The 26,047-nt window shown below is 49.7% G+C and overlaps 1 protein-coding gene across 2 annotated transcripts; it reads right to left on the minus strand.

Annotated features, from left to right (window-relative positions):
• On the minus strand, positions 1-26,047 carry LOC142582587 (putative glycerol-3-phosphate dehydrogenase, mitochondrial). 2 transcript variants are annotated; one of them, XM_075692459.1, is made up of 8 exons: positions 25,095-26,047; positions 23,153-23,332; positions 21,334-21,618; positions 20,453-20,731; positions 16,756-17,178; positions 13,517-13,825; positions 10,969-11,184; positions 1-506 (listed from the first exon to the last, which is right to left on the minus strand). In XM_075692459.1, exons 1-8 carry the CDS (start codon positions 25,233-25,235, stop codon positions 252-254), a joined length of 2,088 nt encoding a protein of 695 aa, XP_075548574.1. In that variant the 5' UTR covers positions 25,236-26,047; the 3' UTR covers positions 1-251. The 2 variants fall into 2 exon arrangements, with proteins under 2 accessions (XP_075548574.1, XP_075548575.1); XM_075692460.1 differs by lacking the exon at positions 10,969-11,184.

The raw sequence follows: 26,047 nt of genomic DNA on the forward strand, positions 1-26,047 counted from the left end.
TTACCAATTTCTAAACACATGTATATTAAAATAAGCCGAATTGACCAATTTACAAACGCACGCGGCGCGGACACCGCGTGACGCCGAGTCGACTCCGCATCCCAGCACGCTACGCTCACTCCACGGGAGCAACGCGGCGACGGAAGTGGCGCCGCGGGGGCCGCTGCGCCGCCGCTTCACCGGGCGACTCGGGCGCTGCGCCGTGCGGCGCCCGTCCAGGCGGAGGAGGGTGTGGGCTGGGCGGCGCCCTCTTACATGGTGTAGACGGTGGGCGCGCTCGGCAGCGGGGCGAGTGTGTCGCTTCCGCGCAGCTCGACCAATTCGTTCATGCTCGGGTCTCTATTGGCGGCCCTCGTCTGCTGCGCGTGCAGGCACACCTTCAGGTTGTTCATGAAGAGCAGGAAGTCGCCCAGCTCCAAGCTGCCGCTCGTCGCGCTCTCCATCTCGTCCAGGGTCTCGGCCAGCGTGTCGGCGTTCAGCTGCAGGGCCTTGGAAAGGGCCTCCACCTGCGGCGACCGGGGGAGGCTTTCATAGTCTCGGACAGCCTGAATTGTCGCTTTGCCCAAAAATTGCATCGGAACTGAACTTAAAAAAAGTACGTCGATGTGAGTTTAGAACATTCGCATCTAGTTACACATCGTTTCCTGCCTCAGGGTCAAAGTTATGCGCTCGATGAAAATATATGTATAATCATAAAATAGAAACTGGAATAGGCATCGCGTGCGAAAGAATGCTTTCCAGGACAGAAAATTGGGATATTTGGTAATGACCGAACGTGATTTGCGGTAGCGCGAAATACATCCGTTATCGAGCTTTTCACGTTACAGTGAATCATATTTTACCCAAAGAATGGCTTTATGCCCTGTGTGTATGTGCACATGTACGTGTGTGCGTGCGTGCATTATGTGAAGGCATATCGTATTATAGATGATGACTGCAATTTGTCCGCCTATATGGAATGCCTTGTTGGAAACTGTGTGCAGAACGTTAGCTGTATAGTAATAAATGGTAAAAAGCAACCAGACACGACGTCAGAAGCCAGCTACCTCTCGTGTAAACGACCCGTTTCAATTCAGGAGCTCAGATTTGGTATGAGAGAATGCAGGGAAGGAATTTCGCTTGCGGAGGCTAGACAAGGCAAGTGGAGAGAGTTTGCGGTGAAGCTCGCCTCCTGAAATAAATATTTCTGTTTCGGCTATTAATGGAGTCGATTTGAAAAAAAATTTTTTGCGGCAGAACGCTCCCCACAGGACACGTAACAACTTTCAGCGTATAAAAAAAGTTTGCTATGGGGCCTGGTAATCTGTGCAGTGCTGTTCGCTTCGAAGGTCCTGGTTGCTCTTTCAGTTAACCTGATTAAAAATGGATTGTCATTTCAGTATTTAATGCTTGTAATGCGGCACAGGCCCTCATTGGAGCGTACAGTATCAAAGTGAGCCATGTGAACTGCTTTAAAGTGCACCCGAACGTTGTTACGCTAGCCTTTTCGTATTCCACTCCTTACGGCGGAAGGGAGCGGCCACTTATGGAATCGACCCCGCGACCTCGCGATCAACAGCCAGAACATCTTAACGACTAAACAACCGCCGCGGCAGGTTTTAGACAAAAGCTTATACGGCAACATGTGTAGTGTTTGGATCCGACTGCTGGTACGATCTGTTGGGAACTCGGCGCTGACGCCCGTGGTTGTACCTGGGTCGCAAGCCCCAAGGGTAGCGTTGGCCTGGCGGCCTGGGGTACAACTGCAAGCATCCGAAGGTCCCGGCAAAGCATGAGTCGACAGGTAACAACGAAACAACTTGTTTATTTTAACATCGCAAAGAGTTGGCGGTCAGGTTTGACCGAAGTAGAGAGACGGGAGAGCACTTCACTCAACTGAAGAAATCGGAGCCCTCCTCTGGCGTCCGGGCGCAGCTGTTTTTATACTCTCGCAGTTGAGGGCAAGAAGGAACCCCTCAAAAGACGAGCACGTGAATGTACAATGGGCTAATGGTGACGCACACTGTCGTAGCGATGCCGTAGCACCATGTCGTGGCGCTGCGCACGATCTCGTAGCACCTGGTCGTGGCGCTGCGCAGCACACTGTCGTGGCGCTGCGCAGCATACTGTCGTGGCGCTGCGCAGCACACTGTCGTGGCGCTGCCGGTCGGACACAATGACTGTAACGAGAAGATGGTCCCTTCTTTGGCATCGCCTGTTTCGGGCACAATGACTGGAACGAGATCCCTGCTTTGGCATCGCCTGTTTCGGGCCCAATAACTGGAAGGAGATCCCTGCTTTGGCCTCGCCTGTTTCGGGCACAATGACTGGAACGAAATCCCTAGGCGGTCGCATCGCCGCAGACGCGCCTGGAAACACCTGGCGATGAGTGTTGCGGTGACGACGAACGGGCCAAAATGTCCGCCGCCCCGCCGCCGTCGCGCCGGCAAAACCACGTGTCGCAGGCGAAACGCAACAGACCGCCCCGCCGGGGAAAGGAGATCCCGATGGACAGGGGACTGCATCCGCTGTCCGGAGGGATGTCGCTCGATGATGCTCATAACCGAAGTCGGGCGTCCCTTGACGTTTCTTGAGCGCAGCGCACAGAGAAGGCCTCGTTCTCTCGTTCAGGTTCGCACGGGACACTGCAAAGTGACTTCGGGAGAGTTCACATTTTTGTTCTCGTTCCCGGCAAGCGTTAGAACTACGCTGAAAACTCAACCGCTCAGTCAGCAAGCACGGCACAACCCTCACTAAGCCCTGCCAGGCTCTTTCCCCTTTTTATACCACTGCCTAGTTCCTTACAGTAGTCTAGCATCACTCAGAACGCGTCCACAAATTGAAAAATTGCACTAGAAAGCATATCATCACTTTGAAACACTAAACAAAAGCAATATGTTAAAAAAAATCCTGCCTCAGGAAGAAAAACATCAGTAACAAACAATTTTGAGGCTGATTCCTACGTTAGGGGCTTCGACTTAAGCCATCGGCGTTACCGTTGAGACTCCCCTTTTTGTAACGCACCTCAAAGGAATATTGTTGTAAAGCGAGGCTCCAGCGCAGGAGGCGGCCATTTTTGGGAGAGATGGTCTGCAGCCATTGGAGAGGGCAGTGATCTGTCTCAATGATAAACCTCGAGCCGGCTAGATAGCATGACAATTTCTGAACGGCCCACACGAGACATGCACACTCTTTCTCGGTGGCGCTATACGCCTGCTCACGACTGGTCAGCTTACGACTAGCATACAGGACGGGGTGTTCTACTTCTCCATTTTCCCGTTGGCACAGTACAACGCCCATGCCTCGCTCACTAGCATCGCACTGAACAATGAACCCTTTTGTATAGTCTGGCGATCGTAGCACAGGCTGGCTTGTTAGGGCACTCTTTAGGGCGCTAAAAGCTCTTTCCTTTGTCTCGTCCCAGACGACTGTTTGAGGCTCTGTCTTTCTTAGAGCATCCGTCAGGGGAGCCGCGATATCAGAGTACCTAGGGATGTACCTCTGATAGTAGCCGGCGACACCTAAGAACGACCGAATATCGGTCTTTGTGCGCGGTTGCGGAAAGTCTCGCACAGCGGCCACTTTTATTTCAGAGGGGCGGCGACGACCCTGACCAATCACGTGACCGAGGTAGACAACCTCGGCCTGTGCTAACTGGCACTTAGGAGCCTTTACTGTCAAGCCTGCTTCGCGCAGGCGGGTTAGCACTGCCCGCAAGTGTGTCATATGCTCAGACCAGGATGCGGAGAATATCGCTACGTCGTCTAGATACGGTAAAGCGAATTCTTGCTGTCCCCGCAACACTTTATCCATGAGACTTGAAAAACAGTATGGCGCGTTCTTCAAACCAAAACTCAACACTTTAGGACGGAATGTTCCCATTGGTGAAATGAACGCCGCATACCTACTAGCCTCTTCTGTAAGTGGAACCTGCCAATAACCCCTGACAAGATCTAGGGTGGAAATAAACTGAGCGCTACTAACTTTCTCAAGGCGCTCCTCGATGTTAGGGATCGGATAAATTTGATCCTTAGTGATGGAATTAAGCCTGCGGTAGTCGACGCAAGGACGAGGTTCCTTGCCCGGTACCTCAACTAAAATCAAAGGGGAGGTATAATCACTCTCACCTGCCTCAATAACACCGAGCTGTAGCATTTTCTTTACCTCAGCCTCCATAATATCGCTCTGGCGGGGTGACACCCGATACGCCTTGGATCGTACTGGCTCTGTGGAGGTAAGTTCTATATCATGAGTAAGTACAGAAGTCCTACCAGGCCTCTCAGAGAACAGACCTTGAAACTCTTGTAATAGCTGGTGTAGTTCGGTTTTCTGCTCAGGCGACAGCGGTGCTTTACTGATAAGGTCACTAATGACTTGACCGGTGTCTTCCCTGTTCGTCACTGAGCCTAGTCCCGGAAGCTCGACCGGAAGCTCTTCAGGAACGTTTACCATCATGCACACCACTGCTTCCCTTTGTCTATAAGGTTTGAGCAGATTACAGTGGTAAACTTGCTGTGCTTTCCGCTTTCCTGGCAGACTTACCACGTAGTTAACGTCCGACAGTTTCTGAACAATTCGCGCTGGGCCCTCCCACTGCACGTCTAGTTTGTTGTTTAGCGATGTGCGCAATATCATGACCTCATCGCCAACCTCAAAACGACGGGCCCTGGCTGTCCGATCATAATAAACCTTGGCCCTCTGCTGGGCCTTTGTCATTGCTTCACCTGACAACTCCTGTGCCCTTCTTAAGCGTTCGAGGAGCTTAAGCACGTACTCCACCACGACTGGGTCGTCGCCCCTACCTTCCCATGATTCTCGAAGCATGCGAAGCGGAGATCGAAGCGAGCGACCGTACACCAGTTCAGCTGGCGAAAACCCCGTAGCCGCATGCGGCGCGGTCCTTAAAGCAAACATCACCCCAGGCAGACACAGCTCCCAGTCAGTTCGATGTTCAAAACACAACGCTCTCAACACGCGCTTCATGACGGAGTGGAGCTTCTCAACGGAATTCGACTGTGGGTGGTACACTGAGCTGTGTAACAGCTTTACCCCACACCTTTCGAGAAAAGTTGTCGTCAAAGCGCTAGTAAACACTGTGCCCTGATCTGATTGAATTTCTGCAGGAAAACCAACTCGCGCAAATATGGACAGTAGTGCATTGACTATCTCAACTGAGCTGAGTTCTTTAAGCGGCACTGCTTCAGGGAACTTTGTCGCTGGGCAGATCACAGTCAAAATGTGTCTGTACCCCGTGGCTGTTACCGGCAGAGGTCCCACAGTATCAATAACGAGCCGTCTAAAAGGCTCCGTTATGATAGGTACCAATTTCAACGGCGCCCTTGATTTGTCCCCTGGTTTGCCCACCCGCTGACAAGTGTCACATGTCCTCACGAAATGGTCTGCGTCCCGAAAACACCCTGGCCAATAGTACTCTTGCAAGAGACGGTCCTTAGTTTTCTTAACTCCTAGGTGTCCGGACCACGAACCCCCATGTGACAAGCGCAACAGATCCTGACGATAGCATTGAGGCACGACCAGCTGATCGAACTCCACTCCTCTGCGGTCTAGATACTTCCGGTACAGGACTCCCCCTCTTTCCACAAAACGCGCAGTTTTCCTGGCGATACCTTCTTTGACATTGCAGCGCACGTTTTCCAGGCTGCCATCCTTTTTTTGCTCGGCTATCAAAGCCGACCGGCTGACTTTTAGCAACCTATCAAGTCCGTCTGACGTAGGCGCGATGAGCAAATCAGTAGATAGCTCTTCTAACTTTCCCGAATCGGGATTTTCCTCTCCAGTATCTGGCGCCTTCAACGCTACAGACTCAATTTTATTCAGTTCGGGCGTGCTCTGAATATCGGCTTGCTGCGCCTCTGACCCTTTTTCGTTGTTTGATAACGTCGGCCCCGCAACTACCGCCTTTGCAGCGAGCTCCCGAACCTTCGATCTGGTTAAGGCCTGAACACTAGCTTCACCAAACAAAAGCCCCTTCTCGCGCAGGAGGTGATCGGACCTGTTTGAAAATAGGTACGGGTACTGGGGTGGCAGCATAGATGACACTGCCGCCTCTGTCTCAAGCGCTCCGAAAGGTCCTTCAATAAGCACTTTTGCTACCGGCAGACACACGCTATGAGCTTCCACGGCTTGCTTGATCCACGCGCACTCGCCCGTGAACATATGGGGTTCTACGTAAGACGGGTGAACTACATCCATCGTAGCTGCGGAATCGCGAAGCACTCGGCACTCTTTCCCGTTTACGAGGAGGTCTCGCATGTAAGGCTCAAGAAGCTTCATGTTCTCGTCAGTGCTGCCTATTGAAAAAAACACAACTTTTGGTGTTGTTTCCGGACACTGCGCCGAAAAGTGACCCGGCTTCTGGCATGTATAACAAACGCCCGCTCGCCTCATCTCGAACCGCTTTCTGCGTTTGGCTGCCGCCGTCTCTTTACGTTTGGTCGGACTGCTTTCACTTGCATCCGCACTACGCGTGTCCCCCTTTGCTCTCATGGGTGTGAACTTCGGCCTCTCAAACTTCGAGCCAAATTCACCCTTTTGACCGTCCTTAGCTCCGCGAGCTCGACGCGTCACAAACTCCTCGGCTAGCTCAGCGGCTCTAGCCACCGTACTCACGTCTGGCCTATCCAAGACCCAGTATCGCACGTTCTCCGGTAACCGACTATAAAACTGTTCTAGCCCGAAACACTGCAGAACTTTATCGTGGTCACCAAACGCTTTCTCTTCTTTGAGCCACTCCTGCATGTTCGACATAAGCCTATACGCAAACTCTGTATATGACTCACTTTTGCCTTTCTCATTTTCCCGAAACTTCCGACGGAACGCTTCCGCAGACAGCCGGTACTTTTTTAGCAGACTCGATTTTACTTTGTCGAAATCCTCTGCTTCCTCTCTATCCAAGCGAGCGACTACGTCGGCCGCCTCGCCGGGTAACAAAGTGAGCAAGCGCTGTGGCCACGTTTCCCGAGAGAACCCCTGCTTCTCGCACGTTCGCTCAAAGTTAACCAGGAACAAACCAATGTCCTCTCCAAGCTTAAACGGCCGCATCAGGTCAGTCATTTTGAACAATACGCGTTCTCCTGCACCGTGTGCCTGACTTCCATTACGAGCGCGTTCCATCTCTACCTCGAGACGCTTCATTTCCAAAGCGTGTTGACGCTCTTCTTTTTCTTTCTGCTCTTTAAGTTCGCGCTCCTGTCTTTTTGACCTCTCCTCAATAGTCTCAAGGCATTCCGACAGCTCGTCATCCTCAGCCTCTAACTCAAGAATAGCCTTTAGCAGTTCAGGTTTTCTTAGTTTGTCTGAGACATCCAGACCCAACTCTCTTGCAAGCTCCAACAATTTCGGTTTGCGCAACGACTTCAAATCCATGGCTGCTCTGAATGCTGCTTTCTCTACTGCTTACTATTGTCTTGCCGCAAACTAACCCGGCAGCAACGACAACCACAATTACCAGCTCTGTTTCTGACACTAACAAAAAGCCTGGCAAAGCTCAGTAGAAGAAAGTCCCGCACTCACCAAACCTCGCAGGCAGGAATTCCGCGCAGTCGTTCCGCTGCAGGCAACCAGTCGTCACACAGGGCTCGTTGCACTGCTCCCGGATCGACGTTGAGCTGCTCAGCATACAGTCAACTGCATCTCTTTGCTGCTGGCCTCCGTTGTCGCGATCTCGCCGCTGGCAGACCGTTGTTTGAAGTCGTAGGCGATCTCACCGCTGGCAACCAGATGTTTCGATCGGACTGCTGGTACGATCTGTTGGGAACTCGGCGCTGACGCCCGTGGTTGTACCTGGGTCGCAAGCCCCAAGGGTAGCGTTGGCCTGGCGGCCTGGGGTACAACTGCAAGCATCCGAAGGTCCCGGCAAAGCATGAGTCGACAGGTAACAACGAAACAACTTGTTTATTTTAACATCGCAAAGAGTTGGCGGTCAGGTTTGACCGAAGTAGAGAGACGGGAGAGCACTTCACTCAACTGAAGAAATCGGAGCCCTCCTCTGGCGTCCGGGCGCAGCTGTTTTTATACTCTCGCAGTTGAGGGCAAGAAGGAACCCCTCAAAAGACGAGCACGTGAATGTACAATGGGCTAATGGTGACGCACACTGTCGTAGCGATGCCGTAGCACCATGTCGTGGCGCTGCGCACGATCTCGTAGCACCTGGTCGTGGCGCTGCGCAGCACACTGTCGTGGCGCTGCGCAGCATACTGTCGTGGCGCTGCGCAGCACACTGTCGTGGCGCTGCCGGTCGGACACAATGACTGTAACGAGAAGATGGTCCCTTCTTTGGCATCGCCTGTTTCGGGCACAATGACTGGAACGAGATCCCTGCTTTGGCATCGCCTGTTTCGGGCCCAATAACTGGAAGGAGATCCCTGCTTTGGCCTCGCCTGTTTCGGGCACAATGACTGGAACGAAATCCCTAGGCGGTCGCATCGCCGCAGACGCGCCTGGAAACACCTGGCGATGAGTGTTGCGGTGACGACGAACGGGCCAAAATGTCCGCCGCCCCGCCGCCGTCGCGCCGGCAAAACCACGTGTCGCAGGCGAAACGCAACAGTAGGCAGTGTTAAGTAGCTTGGCAATCATGAATTCCCAAGAAAAATAGTACATTATGACAACCAGTACAGTCCGCTTAGAACACCCTCGTGGTCCCAGTGAATTAACAGCCTTAAAGCTAGCTTGTCATCAAAAATTACATAGCAACGTGACATCCGTGGGAAGTCAACAGGTCTTGGTAAATAAGTGCAGACGAGTGTCAATAAGTGCAGACGAGGTTTAAGTTTAAAATTACCGTGATATTCTTGAAAATAATAGAGAAAAAGAAAACCAAAGTGCAAGAAATGCCAGTTTGACTTCGGCAATCAATAATGAGCATACGTTTGTCGCTGACGCCTGAAAGCTGCTGTTTTGACTACATATAGTTCCCCATACATTAGCTCAGTATATACGACAGGCTACTCGTGATGTACGCTATTCAAATTTCATCCCCCCGTCAGCGACTTAAATGCCCAGTGGGCGCAGCTTGTCGTTAGTGTATTGAATGCACTTAAACTGACAGTAATAGGTAAATTGGAGTTTCGATAGTTTAGCTGAAGCGTTCAGTTATATAACCAGTCGGCTAATTTCATACATCCTTACGAGTGAACTCAGTCGATTGGAATGTAAAATAAGGTATCCATGTTGAACGTCATTGCCCTGTTATTGTGCCAGGCTTAGATTGAAACACGCTATGTTGCCAGTATATTCAATGCAGTTAAAATGTATAGTAAGGTAAGCTAGTTCCCGGGATGTTGAACGGGTAATTCTTGCAAAGGGTTGCCGCGACGCACTAAAATGTATACCTCATATAAATTCAAACAAGACAGAAGTTCACAGGTAGGTGGAGACTTGAAGGGAGTAACAATGGTCGGACAGGGGATGTCACTAAAGACAACCTAACACTAAAATACTCTTGTCGAAACGTTGGCTCTCGCGATATTCCTTGTTCGACTACTGTTAATCACTTCATGCGTCATAGAAGGCAGCTGCAAGTATGTGTTTGGACGACGCCTGTGCCTGATATAAGAAAACAAATTCTGTTCATGGTGACGCAAATGTTCACGCCCCAGACTACGACGTAAAAGTAGTTGCACCATGTGTTATCGTGACACCACTAATACTCTAGATCCTCGGGCACATTAGCCAAAGTTAGCAGGAGCTGTAGCAAAGCTAAATCGAGCCCACGACTAGATTTCTCACTAAGCAAGCCGCATTCGCATCTTGTACGCAATGGTCGTGGTTAACAGATTAAGTGCGGTGACACACGCACGCACACACGCAAACGCACGCACTGTTAATTACGTAGTCCTTTGCGTTATTCATTATTATTATTATTATTATTTTTTTTTTTGCAGGGCATGAGCAGGGCTTGTCGTTACGACATTGCAGTATGTCGCGATAATCCCCGGCCATTGAAAGCGTGCCGTGTTAGTTCCAGCACGATTCCAAATATTTTCATATACTACTTCTGGAAATGATAAGTTTACGCAGAATCTGCAGATGTCTTTCGTCTGACGTACATATTTCATTTACGGAGTACCGGATACCTAGCCGGAGAAGTCTGGAGGCGGCAGACTTCAGTCAGTGCGTGCACAGTGCAATCATTTTTCGCCATTTTTCGTATTACCAAGATGATGCGCAATACGAGGATATTTCCAGGTCAACCTGGTTGAAAGACGGCGCCGCAAGATGTCGCTACAAGCGCTGCTACACTATGCTACACTATGCTACACTATATTATCGCGAAACATGAAATTATTACAGTGCATGCTAAGAGGAAAAAAATAAATCAGTTTAGACTGACAAAGTATTCTTTGAACTTAATGAGAGCAGCATTCCGGGTAAGTTGGTAATCCATTACCGAAGTATTATTGCGCAACAAAAAAGAAGGGACGTAAGAGAAGAAGACACACCAAGCGGTTGGTGTGTCTTCTCTTACGTATTCTTTGAAAACTATATTTTCGTTAATTTTATTTTAACTGGTTGATTATATGAAGAGAGAACGAACGTCAAAAGTATCGTCTTTTTGAATTTCGTGCCAGGCCACCCTGCGCCGGTACCGCAGTGTGACGTCATTTATTTCAAGGTATACCTAATCGTATTTGGGCAATTGTGGCTCAGCAAATGCACTTGAAACTTGCTACGTTCTGTCGATGGCTCTATTACAATAAAATGTAGTCCATCTCTACTTTAAAAAAAAAAATTAAGTTTACCCGAGCAGAGACCGTCAAAATCCATGACGTCGCGGCGACCTGATTCGTACTTTAGGTTTTGCGTCTGTCCTCGCTTATCAGACTTCTCACTGCAAGAGTAGCTCTCTTTTTCACTTTTTTGATATTGGATAATTTACTAATACAGATATTTTCCATCCTTTGAATTTTTGAACTTCAATTTGCGGAAACGCCGCGATGTAGGTTGGGCGTCGGGGCTCTCGCGTGCCTTCTCGGTGAAGGCCTCGGTGCCCTTGGTGGATCCGCTTTCGACCGAGGCCCGGTACAGCGGCGGTACGTAGAGGTCGTTGTGCAGGTACGCCTCGGAGTCGGCCGCGGTGATGATGTCCACCAGACGGCGCATCATCACGCGAAGCCACGGCTCGGGCCGGAACTGCTCGCCCAGGATGTGCGGCCGTAGGCGCCGCAGCGACACCGAGCCCGTCTGCGGCGGGGATATGTGTGCAGCGATTGGAGCGTCGTCGTTGAGCCGAGATAATATAGGCTTTTGTACACCAAGCAATATGTGGCCCTTCAAACTTGAGCTGGACGGAGTGTGGTGCGAAACGTATAAGCAATTTTCTTACCTACTCGCAAGACCTCACTTGTGGCGTTCAAGTGCGCAAACAATCAGGGGGTATATCAACGTCGTTGCGCTTGTTTGGGAGGCAGCCGTTGCCGGACAATCACAATTGCGGCAGCATGAAGTTTGTTTCGAGTATTGAAGACTCGCCAGACTACCCCACCAAGACTTGCGCGCCTTTAGGGACCTAGACCACTATGCACAAGAAGCTCTCACGCTAGAAATGTTCGTAAGAGAAAATTCTAGCCAGTCCTGATGCTGGACAAGGTGTTAACGATGGCGGCCAGCCAATGGAAAAGATCACTTACAAGGGAAAAGCTTTGTGAATTTTGCCAATGTTTTCTGTTGTATACCTTTCGTGCGGAGGGCGACTAATGTATATGTACAGTACGTATGTTAACCGGCATCATGTCAACATAATGTTACGAAGCACTCGACCATCACTGACAGTCGCGAGGGCTTTCGGAGCCTTAACCGCTCTAATTCGAGTTCCCACCCTATATAAACGCTTTCTCACACGATGGAGAGAGAGATTATCTAATGGGTGCTGGAGATGGTTGCCTAGCCATACGCTTATATGCGTACAACACGCTACTCCAGAGAGTGACGCAAATTGCCTCTTATACAATGTCCCCACACGACTTCCATGCAGTTGCCTAACGTATGGCCTGCAAGCTATGAGCCTTATTCAAGAATACACTCTGATCCGGTGTCCACTCACTCACTCGGGTATATTCACTTGCATCAGATAAACTACTCACGACTGCCTGTGGCTGTCCTGAGGGTAACGCTGACGACACTGCGCGGCCAGTATTTTTAATGTGATTAGCATTCTTGTGTTATTAACGCCACTTTGGTGTGCTGCTAATCCAACCGCTACCGCATGAAAATTTAGGCTACTGGGAAATCCGTCTTTTCTTGGCCAATACCCCAGAATGGGGCATGCACCCGAATGGACAAGCAGGACAAGATCATTCATTGGCACTGGGTGCGTGGCATTCAATACATCTGCCCCAATATAGACAACATGGGCGACTGTGTACGTTCCACTCGGTATATATAGGCCTCTTCTTGGCAAGTGCCACAGATTGGGTATGCGCCCGAATAGGCAAGCAGGGCAATATGCAAGAAGGGAATTAAAAGTCCGAACAGGAGCAGTAGAGTGTAGAAAAAGAATTGAACAAACTGGGACTTGAGGGTGCATTGAGCGAGGTTTCTCGTCTTGTTTGAACGTCCACTGAGCGAGGAGCGTTGCGCTAAAGTTCAGAAGTCGGCTACCGAGAAGCGCGTAGAAGCACATTCTATTTGCGTGATTTTGGGCAAACATTTCGTCATAAGCGTTTCGTTTTGCATTATATTTACATTTAACATTTGTGCTTCGCTTCGATTAATTAACACCGATTCTCACATAAGCCTAGGATGCGGGCAATCGGTAGCGAACCCTCTGAGTAATGGAAATCTCAGAATGATCGCTACGGATTGTGATTAACGGTGTCCTTAGGAATGCGGTGTGTCGCTGGATTGCTTGAATGCTAATCTCATTAATATCGACACCCATTGTGGGATGATTTCTGCCAAAATGTTTGTTTTTCCATTTATAGCATGGCTTTCTGTCGTAGTCGTGGCGTTTTGAGATAACGCCACAGTAAAAGCGCTGAGGCCTGAAAGTGCCGGCCCACTCCTGCGCGGCCCGACCACGTGAGCCTGACTCGTTCCCAATGAACAGGGAAACGACCGCCCAAACTAATCGGCCCCCCGTACTATTACATTCCCATCCAAAAGGACTTCTTCTTGGGCAAGTTGGTGCTTAGATTTTCTAGGTACACTTTGTGGCGCAAAATATATTTCTCGAAAAGGGACAGAAGAAAGGAAGAGTGGCGCTTCACCGTCTTCATTTCTTCTGTCCCTTTTCAAGAAATGTATCTTGCGCCACAAGGTATACCAAGGAAATACCTTCACATCTAATGGCCAGAACTTCTTTATATGCTCCTTTGAACGATTCGTAGTCGACTAGAAAAGAAAAAAAGAATCAATTTTGCGTCCAAAACAAAACTTCTGTCGTTTCCTGTACGAAGCGCACGACAGCTATATGTATAGCGCTAACACGGCGCTGGCGGCAGCATGTAACTGTGTCGAGGTTTTCAGTGTCGAACGCGATGACGTGCAGCGACTTAACCTTATATATACACGATACCTGTCGCCGGTCGAGGTACTGGAAGAGACGCACGAGTCGCCCGAACTCGTTCGAGTCCAGCCTGAGCACGGGCGCGTGCCTGTGCGGCCGGCACACGGCCAGGCCCATGTTTTCCTCCAGGAAGCGCGTCGCCTGCTGCATCTGGCCCTCGCGCTGCCCCGGCGTCCAGCCCAGCTCAGCCGCCATGATGTCCACGACGCGCGGCAGCATGCACTCCGCCGCGTTGGCGTCCGCGTACGCCACGCCCAGCCGCCGCGCCAGCACGTCCACCGCCGTGCACGCGTACTCGTGGCGCACCGCGTGTCGCACCTGAGCGAAAAAAAAGAAAGAAGTTCTGACCCCGCGCACTGTGGAAGCCGACTGTTATGTGAAACCCTTTACAGCATACCTCGCGAATCCAACACCGCTTGGCGTTCTTCGAAGAGTTACTATAGACGACTTAACGTGTTCGTCTAAAGCAAGCTGTTGTGTTTGACGTGAGCCTGTGCGTGACGACAGAAGCAAGACAACGACGATAGTTTGACGACGGCGACTTAACGACGGCATTTTTGTTTATTTTTTTTTCGCTCCGGTAATAAACGTTACGACCTGGACCGACCTGGATGGCGGTGCTGCCTATAACACAGCGTCTCAAAGCGTTAGCTGCCACGAGGCAAGAATAGGAGCAATTGACACGCTCGCACGCTCGTGACGCAGGAGAGAAAAAGAGTGGCAAGGACGTAGAAACTACTCTTGCGGGACAGCTTTATGTGGGGAAAATCTGCGGGGGTGGAGCTTTTGCACTTGCGTCACCGCGCCAAGCAGTCCAGCAGCGTTTGACAGTGCTTTCGGTTCCTTCGAACAGATACTGGGGGGAGGGGATCAGAGTACATAGCTCCCACGTGCGACGGTTTCGCATTTGCCTCGATTCAGAAGAGCAAAGCAGAATAACAAGTGGAATTTCGCGCCCAGTGGTGCCATTTTGTTTAATTTTGATGTTCTGGCTTTTACGTTCTCCCTTCCCCAGCTTAAGCTAACGCGCATGAGAACGGTGGAACTTATTTCAGAAGCGCTCTTACTTGTGCGCGTTCTGCCTGCGTAGCTTTCCCTTCATTGCCACAGAAAGTTGCACACGCGATATAGTTCATGCCGTGGAAGTGACACACGCCCCTGGTTGGCTAGTTGACGTTTACATGAGAGAAACTGCATGCGACCCTAGCCTAATGGTTAGAGTCGGGCGGCTGCTCGTGGCTTCAGAGGCTCGATCCCACCATTGGACACCTGCATTTCCTCTTTATGAAACTAGGCGAGACAGGAACCTACCTACCTCTATATGCCTGGGATGAGCCAAAGAATGCTTCGCATTAAAAGCTCGTACTTCCCCACGAGGCGTTCTTGTCCGCCCAAATGCCTCAACTTGGCCATGCGACCCAGCCTTGTATATAGGACTCGAGAAATAAAGTCACTGGGTTATAGACTGCTTCATCGGGCGAGGAGGATAGTGCACGCGGAGAGCCTTTCCGCCTCTCTGGCTTGGGCGATCTGGCGCGGCGCTGCTTGAAAGTATTGCTGTCGCGTGCTGCGGAACGATTTCGAGATGTTTTAGATGGTACTTTGTGATATCTACGCCATGTCCGTTCATATAAGGTCGTCAGGGAAGCCTTTCGGCTCATCGATAACTACAGTAGGCGGAAATATCTCTTGGGGGCGCAAAAATGTGACGCGCTTTATCAGCCAGGGTGTACGCACATTATCAGTCGCGGTGTGGGTATGTGTTCTGAACTATTTTGCTTATATCGGTTTTAATTCAACAACAACAAAAAAAAAAAAACGGTGTCTCTGTATTAGAAGCATGAAATGGTAAATCTGCTCACTATCTGATCGCTTGGCGTAGAGAGTAAAACATAAAGCATATAAGAGCGCATGCTCGCGCACGGCCAACCTAAAGGCGCAACCACACGCAGCACGGGATACGCGTCTTGCTACGCGTACGCGTAAGGCAACCACGAAACATTTAAGCGGCAGGCGCTATCAAATATTTGTGATGCACCGGCATCGTTCTCGCGCACTTCAAGTCTAGTAGGCTCCAAATTACCATATGTCTACGCTAGCCTTCCTGCATGAGGCCGATGGCGCTGCTCAACACAGCGATCACTGCGGTTGGTGAACCGGCACGATACATATGTAAGCTGTGCGCTTCGGCATTGCCTTTTTGGCCTGCATACAGCCATAATATATGAGAGGGATCGCATAAAAAGAATGCGTTGCCTATTTCTGAGGACCAAATTTCCGTAATACGTGTTAGTGCGTCGTAGAGAACGGAACGAACACAATCGGAAAAAAATTCGGTTATCATTCTTTTTCTCGAAAAAGCAAGAGAAAACGGGCTAACGCCGCAATAGGACCTCGCATAGACACGCCGCACAACGTTTATAAATATATAACCGCTGATGTCTTATGCTTGTACCGCATTATATAGAACAAAGATATATAATCCAGCACCTACCACTGCTTAGGAGGCTCGCGCAGTTCGTAAACAATCCCTGTGCTGGACAAGCTTAATTCAGACTGTAAGGTATGCTGCTATTACTTGTAAAAACTATTTTATTCAGGGGCGGAAACCTCATCCATCGTACCAAGTAGTCACGCAATGCAACCTGCAGCGAACAGGTTGAACGCTTGTCAAAGTATAACATCACAGCTCCTATCGTAGCAGAACGGTACCCACGCTGTTACGATCGTCGCGTATATTTCATGGCTCCTAAACCGCAGCTTAGTAATAGAGAGTAATACTGCAATAAGATCAGATTAGTGATTGCAACATTAATAAATACATAATTGATCTCCGACGCTGACTGTAGGCTCAATTATGCGCGCACACATCGCGCTACGTGTCCCGTCCACCTTAACGCCAGCAGGAATTCCGGCCATGACGCCTTAAACCACTTCAGCACGTCTCACAGAACCGCTTACCACGTAGAAGACGCACGTCACACTAAATAGACCACACGACCGCGAAAACAAACGTCAGAACCTACCGCCGAGCGTATGCCTGCCATGCAAAAGACCGCTTTCACCCAAGCCAGTATGGCGCTGCTCATAGGCGGCGCCACTGCGTTCACAATAAGGCGGCGCCTACGAAAAAACGGTCTTAAGGTGACCACGAAATGTGCAGGGCCAATTACCGGCGCTTCGAAACAGCGCGTGCTTAATTCGGGGTACATCTGATGGGCCTGGACCTTTGCGTGCTCTCTGCTTACCTCAGCCTCGATGAAAGACAGTCGCGGCAGTAGCCTCTGCCCCGGGTTGAGCGAGCGTGAGCCCTTGCGTGAATTCGCGGCCATGCGCGCCAGTAGCGCCGCCTGGTCGCCGTAGTAGTCGACCAGGTGCTTGGCCACGTCTGCCTCGAGGCGGTACTTCTGCAGCAGCTGGACGTACAGAGTAGGAGACCAATTGGCGGCCCCTTCCAGCTTGATGGCCCTGGTGGAGCAAGGCCGACAGGGCTGCAGCTCCTCGCAGTGCGCCAGCGCCGTGTCCACGACCCGCTCCGCCAGAAGCCGGTTCCAAGTCCAAGCGCCGCCAGTGCAAGTGACCAAGCCGCTCTGGCTAACTTCGATCACCGGTTTCTCACGACCCGTCGCGCTCTCCTGCACCGAGGTCACGGAAGTCCACGTGGACAGCACCTGCGTTCATCCGTGCCGGGCTGTAATTGCCACTAAATCACGTGTAAGCTTTCAAAAAGGCATCGCTACTTGTTTCTCGTAAATATAGGCTCCACACTGCGGTAGCGAGCGAAATGAAAGAGCTGTCAAGTCAAAAGCAGTTTTCACTAGTGAAATTCTGTGAATCGAGCACAGAACATACAGAGCCCGCTACGCAAACACTGCAGTGTAGTGGCGCTACTGGCCCGTTGCGAAGCCATTTGCCGAAGACAACGACCGTATGGGCGAGTTTTGGAATATCGACGGCCAGCGGCCAAAGCAGCAAAACGCTGGGCGGCCTCCAGGACGTGTTCGTACTCGAAGTTCAAGGCCAACTCAAATTTATTTGATGTAAGAACATCGTGAATTCCAGTACTACCCTAAAGCCTTCACTGCCTTGATTGTCAACTGGTGACATGGCACGTTCGGATGCGCGCTTCGCGATAAACTAAATTCGACTTTACATGGACCCTCTGCGGACGTCACCACGTGGCCGCAAAATTACCTTTTTCGTGCCTCCACTGCCGTCTGTCAAGTTCCAAGTCAAAGTGCACGGTTCCTGGGCAGCGCGCTCGCGTCTCTGCAGCCGACAGAATTCGAACACCTATAGCACGCGCTGCGCATGCAGCTCAAAGGATATGCAGTGGCCTCGAGGTCAAGCACGCGCAACATGCTGTGAGCCTAACGCTCGTCGTCTTCGTCTTTTTGTGTAAGCACCTCCGCTTATTAAAAGCTGAATTGGTCTTGCTTTCCCAGTCACTTGTAAAATTCTCTATACTCTGCTCGTGTTTTCTTTTTCGGGCCGCCTGGGGTTGACTCTGTTTGTTTATTCTCAGCTCCCCCCCCCCCCCCCCCTCCTTCTCCGCTAGCACCAGTCGAGCTAAACCCGATCGCATTAACATGAACCCTGCACTGGCGAGACAAGAGCACAACGCCATGTCGGATTAAATGTTTTAGGATGAGTCCGTGTCTAGTATGGCTGATCGCAGTCGGTTGGCTCAAGTAAGAGCCCTCCTTCCGTGCCATCGCCACCCCCCGCACCGTCCCTCTTACCGGAGCGATTTTAGCACTCGATCTCAAAGGCGCTTTTGACAATGTGGCTCACCATACCATCCTTACAAACCTAAGCCTCACGAACTGTGGTCGTAATACTTACAATTATATACGCGCCTTTCTAAGCAACCGCATGGCCACAATAGGCATTGGCTCACTCAGAACCCCGACGTTACCTACTCGCATCAAAGGAACCCCACAAGGTGCCGTTCTATCACCCACCCTTTTCAATATTGCTATGATGAAATTACCTGAGAAACTCAACGCAATACCAGGAATCAGGCATGCAATATACGCAGATGACATCACTATCTGGACCACCACTGGTTCCGAAGGAGAGAAACAAGACGCCCTTCAACAAGCGACCGACGCCGTCCAGCAATATGCAAAAACAAGTGGTCTCCGGTGCTCCCCCGAGAAGTCAGAACTATTAGTCGTTCGACAGAAATCACGAAGAAAACTCACTGAACTACCCCAAATCACACTCACCCTCGACGACAAAGAAATACCCACAGTAAACCGCGTCCGCATTCTAGGACTCCACATACAACAGGACGGCGGAGGCGCATACACCATCCAACGTCTCAAGCAGACCACCTTCCAAATCATGCGAATGGTCAGCCGTATCACCACCAGACAATACGGACTGAAAGAAGACGACATAATACAGCTCGTCCGGGCCCTGATAATCAGCCGCATTGCCTACGCTGCCCCGTACTTGCCCCTCACTCCCAAGGAACTTGATCAATTAGACGTACTTCTTCGGAAAGCCTACAAGCAAGCGCTCGGCCTACCACCAGGAACAGCGACACTCAAGCTTGAAGCCCTAGGAGTCCATAATACTATAAGAGAAATTATAGACGCCCACCTCACAAGCCAACGAGAACGACTAGCCCTCACACCAACAGGAAGGACAGTCCTAGCGCGCCTAGGCTACCCCACACACGGCAAAGGCCACGAGCAAGCCATTCATCTGGCCCCCAACTTCCGGGAACACATCAAGGTAGCCCCTATCCCCAGAAGCATGCACCCGGAACATCATGCCGATCGTCGCCAAGCTCGCGCTAAAACTCTACAGACAAAATATGGCAGTCTCCCCACCACACTATACACAGATGCCGCGCAGTACCCCCAAAAGGCAGCCATGACGGCCAGCGTTGTCGACTGTAACCTACAAGAGGTGGTCTCGATGACGGTCCGCACTGCCAGCGCCCTCGTAGCGGAGGAGACAGCCATCGCCTTGGCCATCACCTCTAGTCCGACCAACGAGTACGTCACAATCATTACTGACTCCCAGGCAGCTTGCCGTAGCTACGCGAGAGGCAGAATATCTTCAATAGCCCACCGACTCCTCAAACAAGCCTCCCAATTGCCGGACGTTGAAATAGTGTGGACTCCAGGACACGAGTCCCTCCGTGGAAATCAGCGTGCGCACGCTGTAGCCCGAGCTCATGCCTCCCGGGCGCCACAAGAGAGGGATACGGCCGCCTCCATGGAGCCCGTACCTTTACAATACAACGCCATACTACAACACCACAGATTGAACAGACGACAATACCCGCCTCCACACAAGACCCTCTCACGTGAAGACGCCGTAACATGGCGACAACTACAAACCAACACATACCCCCATCTAAGCAGACTACACGCAATACACCCTACACTATATTCATACAAATGTCCCCTTTGTAATGATTACGCCTCCCTATATCACACCACATGGGCGTGCCCCAACGTGAAGGCGGCCCCGCAAATACCCAACCCCACACCCGAGCAGTGGGAGGCCGTGCTGACTAGTTCGGACCCTCGTAACCAGCAGCAACTGGCGCGGCGGGCCCGGGAGACAGCAAGAGCCGCAGGAGCCCTGGACTAAGGGCGCCTCCCGCACAAGCAGAAAGACACCTGCTTGTCCTTTCTTTTTAATAAATGTTTCTCCTCCTCCTCCTCCTCCTCTTAATGTTTGCGTGTGATCACAGCAGGCGAATTTCAACCCTGCGAACCGTCTCAGCAAATTTTCGTCGGGTGCACGCCAGCGTCCCGGCTACAGATGCTTTTATGGACTTTCACATGGCGCTCTCACGCGTTGCTAGAATTCTTCGTGGAAGCGCTCATTGTTCGACTCGTTATGTCGCATCCTGTATGGAAGCATCCAAACACCGCTTAGTCTGCGGGCACCACGGCCACGGACAGCAAGCTTGCTCACCTCACTGAGCCTCGCTGTCACCGTGTTCATGTCGAGCTGCTCGTTCCAGTCTCGCAACATCTTGCTGACTGCCTCGTGCGTTGGTTTTCCGGCCTGAGTGAAATCGAGCTTCTTGTGTGAGCCCGAGATGAGGCTTTGCTCCTGGTAGGGCATAGCGATCAGCGTGCCTTTGTTGGTGGCCGTCAGGATGGCGCACGTCTTGTGGCCAAAATGCCAGGGTAGAACCATGTATGTGCTCAACACCGGGTTTCCGATCGCCTTGGCCGACGGCGTGTCCGCCTGCAAGTGTAGAAGAGTGCAGTTGAAGGCTGAGGTAGTATAGACTGGAGCCAGAGGGAGAATCCCTTGTTGAAAATTGAGGTAATAAATACAATGTCGTTCGGACAGTGCCCACGAGCTCATTTCCAAGGCTATAATTGCTTGCACAGGACGTCCCGAACACTCTGTTCTATAACAGCGGCGTTAGCTTCAACGGAACTTCTAAAGATGATTCGATAAGATAAAGGGGCAGACCTCTACCCTGCCAATGGTTGCGCGACAAATGACAAGCCTGTATAGCTGCGATGGGACCATCGAATGATTATTACCCTAGCAGGATAAATGAAACAAACGCAGTCATTCACCAGGACAGTCGAAAGGGTAGAATGAAGTTTCGGAGCTCTTACCCGTTCTCTGCAGGTGGCAACGAGGTAAGACAGAAAAATACAAGACGTCAGTTAAGATTTGAATATTTGATAGGCTTTCGCTCGGCTTTAATGTCAACAGGTCACTCGCGTGGGTTTCTCAACGGCAATCTATCTATTTTGACTCGGTCAGTAAGTGAACATCACTTTGCAACACTTCACCCCGCGAACTTTCACTGAAGCAAGTTCCTTTCTCACCTGCCGAAGGTAGTCTGCACTGTGCCCCGTTGCATTGATGACACACTTTACGCGCACAGGCCACTTCTCTCCGGTCAGCTTGTTTATCAGAACAACACCGCGTAGGCGACCGAATTTATCCTTGAGAAAGCGCTCGCATCCTACGTGGTTGACGACAACAGCACCGTGGCGTGCGGCTGTGAGCGCCAGCGCCACATTCATGCGAATGTCGTCGATGGTGGCTTCGCGGAACACCACGGACCCTACGAGCTTGTCCTTGCGCAGAAGGGGCAGCAACTCCTGCGTCTGATTGATCGATTGATTTTTATTTACTACTTGTAAAAAAGGAAGAGAAAAGCAAGCTGGTGGGAAAAGAGATGTGACCGCGTGAGCCGTGACTGCCTCGCTCGAAAACAGAGTGTTTTGATTTTGTGAACAAGCGGAGGAAGGGGAGGAGGTGAGATATATGAAAGAAATGTGTAACGAAAGAATACACGAAAGTGCTCTGCGCAGGAAGTTTAGGCTGCAGCGGGATTTCTTGATCCATCCCAGCTATTTATCACCCAGCCTGGTCGGCTTTCGGCGTAAGTATACTTAATGGTTCAGTATGCCGCAACCGTTGATAACTTCGTTGCCTGCCATAGCCACCGACAAGTTCTCTCCGCAATGAGACATTTGTAGGTGCCTTGCCGGTGGTTTCGCGTATCGAATCAACGTGAAAGATTGGCATGTCACGTCGCACCGATGACGGTGCAGTTGCGAAAGCCACGTCTTAAAAATGAACGCAGGTGGAAATTATAGGTTGTGAAATAGTGTGATTAAATAATTCATCAGACGCAGTGGGAGGACGCGTTGCCCGACGAGGATAACTCTGCTTTCCTATGGGATACAAAGATATCGGTCATCCACACACAGACGACAATTGACTATACACACTGTAAGGGCGCAATGTGTTATCAGTATTGGCCAACGCTGCGTCTGGTGTATAAGTTGCCTTTATTTCAGTAGCAATACTTGTGATCTACGCAGCCTGCAGCGAGCTTTTATGTGTTGTACCGGTAAGAATATTCAAGTGGCATTATAACAGCCAGAAACGATCATGGGGTATAGGGTATGTAGGGTAAGACATTACAAAAATAATAACATGCACGATAAGAAATTGTAGTATTTTAGTGGGCGTTATTCTACACAACTGTATTATAACCAGCTTCTATATAATAACATGAAAATATGTACATGTACCTGTATTAAAGTTCTGTTATGTCAACACTTTACGAACTATTGTATTGGTGCACCAGCCCCTCCGCTGTCTCCAGAACTTCAGTTTGGCCTAGTTGGTGTTTACTGCACATCATATTGACCGCAAATAAAGACGGGTACAACGGAAGAGAACACAAAAACGACACGGGTGGTGTCTGTCTCCACTGTCTGTCTGGGAGACTAGAGTTTGTCAGGTCGAAGAAATTTCGGCTTTCTTTCCGGTTCTCCCTTTTTCACTTCGCGTGTTTACTGGTGAAAATAAATCATGATGATGATGATGATGATGATGATGATGATGATGATGACGACGACGACGCCGATACGACGATGATGATGATGATATACTCTCGGACAAAACTTGTCTCTGAAGTGACTGTCCATAGGAAGGCCATTGTTGTCGCGGCGTGAAGCGCGAACAGTGAAAATTGGGGTCTTAGACATTGGTCGATATACAACAGACTGTCAATGAAAAGAAATAGAGACATAGGAATAACCTCTTCCGACACAACATGTGGCACATATTAAGCAAAAAAAGAAAAAAAGAAGAGAGAATGTCTACAGCATTTTTCGGTTTATTTACCTTGGCGCTGCTGAGCCAGCGGTTATCGTTGAGGTTCGGCTTGCTGAAGATGTACCAGTGGGTTTTGAAATAAAACCAGACCGAGAGGGCCTTGCGCCAGTCGTAGAGCGGCATCACCACGGACACCGGGTGGCATAGATGTGGCGCAGAGTTGAATATAGCCTGCCGTTCTTCGATCGCCTGAGAGGGGGTAAGTATTTCCGGATGTATTGTAATAGATTACTTGAATTGATGCCATCACAGTTCCCATATTGGAGGACCATTTACGCGATGACAGACAGCGCATTTATCCCAGCTGCCCATCTTCGACAGTGCTATGTAGGTTTTAAAACGTGCTACACCAAGCAGACCTTGGCGACTCTTGCGAAAGTTGCGCTAAGATGACCGAGGGTGCTACGTTCGAGGATAAATGATCACAGTCATCGTTAGGATCACAATCATCACCGCCATGTTATTATTATGTCAGGACGAAGTCCTCTCCCAGTAATCTCCATCGACCTTGCCTTGTGCTAGCTGATTCCAAGTAGCACGTGCAAATTTCCTAATTTCATCACCCCCATCTAATTTTCTGCCGTCCCCTATACTGCGCTTCCATTCCCTTGGAACCCATTCTGTAACTCTAGTGGTAGACCGATTATGTGCCCCATGCACTATATGGCTTGCCTAGCTCCATTTTTTCTTTTAATGTCAACTAGAATATCGGCCATTCATCCCCGTTTGCTCTCTGATCCACGCCGCTCTCTTTCTGTCTCTTAACGTTACGCCTAACATTTTTCGTTCCGCTGCTGTTCGATCCGTCCTTAACTTCTTCTCAAACATTTCTTTTTGTTAATATCAAAGTTCCTAGCAGATATGTTGGCACCTGTAGAATGTAATGATTGTACACTTTTATTTTCAGCGGCGGTGGTAAGCTCCCAGTCAGGATTTGGTAATGCCTGACGTATGTACAACCCATTTTTGTTATATGCATATTTTCTTCTCAATCTGTCAGCAATTGACCTAAATAAACGTACTCCTACACAGACTCTACAGGCTGACTGGCGATCACAAATTCTTGCTTCATTGCCATGTTATTGAACATTGCGTTTGCTTTTTGCATATTAATATTCAAACCTACTCTTACACTTTCTCGGTTAAGAACCTCAATCATTTGTGGCAAGTCATTCCCAGTTTTGCGGAGCAGAACAATGCTATCTGCAAAGCGAAGGTTGTTGAGATATTCGCCGTTGCTCCTCACTAGTAAGCTTTCCTAGTCTAATAACTTGAATACATCTAAGCATGTAGTGAATAGCATTGTATAGATTATGTCTCCTTGCCTGACCCTTCTTGTTGATGGGTATTTTCCCACTTGTGGAGAATTAAGGTAGCTTTGGAGTCTTTGTAGATATTTTCCAAGATACTTACGTGTGTTTGCTGCACTTCCTAACTAAACTATCGATTACAATTGAGGACCCTTAGCTTGACAAAAATGTGAGCGTATTTCTGATCAGCATGCCATCTATATAAATATCAAAAGAGTGAAATCTTCTGATAACATTGTGCCCATATCTTCACATGGAAGCCATCTTAGATCACTATGCAACTTCATAAACCTATCTTCGGAATAACGAGTGTCACATTAACTAATGCCAAAAGTGATCTGTTGTGCGTAACACGAGTGAAATCGAATGGCAGGACTGCAACGGACATCCGTGCGCGCAAATTCCTTCCGCTCCCCATCTCAACTTTTTCAAGTATACTTGAAAGTATACTTGAAAAAAAAAGTGAGTGCATGGAGGTGGGGATGGAAAAGGAATTTGCAGAAAGACGTGTCCGTTCTGATTCCACAATTCAATTTCAGTCTTCACAAACAGCACACCTATATATGCACTTAAGTTTTGTGAATCTAGCGTTTGATTTCTTCACTATTCAAATCTTTCAATCGGACCGTCAACTGCCCTACCTGGTGGTTGCCCTTGAACAATTTCAAGTGGAACGGCACCATTGGCTCGCTGTAACCACGCGCTGTTGCAGGCAGAAGCTTGCAGCCGCGTGTGCTGGCCCCAGCACCGAAGTCCTGCAAGGTTATACATTCACGATGCATGACGATCTTGCATGGGCGCTTTCACCGCTTGCAGTCTCAGATCGGACCGCCAAGGAGCAGCAACAAAGGATGCACCAAAACTTGGAAATCTGCGCGAAGCGCCACCATAAACGACAAAACAAAACTGAGACAAGAATAATATCAAAATAAACATCGTATAAGTGATATAAACAGCTAGTGGCGACAAAACTACGAAACTCCGTGTTTAGATATGAACATATCTATTTGTGTGTCCTGTTAAAATAATGTGGAAGGAAACTGGTGCAGCTGGTGGTGTTGTACCATACAGCCCCCCTTCTATGACAAGTACTCGCACTCGGTGCGATAACTCAGTGGCGTTTTGTTGCTGAGTGGGTCGCAGGTTTGATTTCCGACCCCGGAGCCCGCACTCAAATTGGAGATGAATGGAAAAAGAGATACACGCCTTAAATAACGCAAGATGGCAAACAATATTAAAACTTGAACTGCGACTGGCCTTTAATAATTTTTTTTCTTAAATATAATTCAACGGTATAGAATTTTGCGATGCCAGTAGGAACGAAGTATTCAAACTTATCCGGCCTTGCTTATCGCTATTCTAATGTGATGGGGAGAACGCACATTGCTACACTAACGGGACATTGTAGAACGCACAACGTCACCACCTTCAATGAAAAGAGTTCGTTAAAGCAAAGCTACGAATCTGCCAGAATCGGCTAAACAGCCTGACAGGAAAGCCTTTTAATATCCGCTATCTGCTAAAAGCGCATTTGTGTACCTGCGTACAAGCCTAAACATTCGCTAGTCGTAGCGGGTGATCTGCTAAAACTGCA

Source organism: Dermacentor variabilis, chromosome 5 (assembly GCF_050947875.1).
Source record: "Dermacentor variabilis isolate Ectoservices chromosome 5, ASM5094787v1, whole genome shotgun sequence".
In the NCBI taxonomy this organism is placed as follows: Eukaryota; Metazoa; Arthropoda; class Arachnida; order Ixodida; family Ixodidae; genus Dermacentor; species Dermacentor variabilis.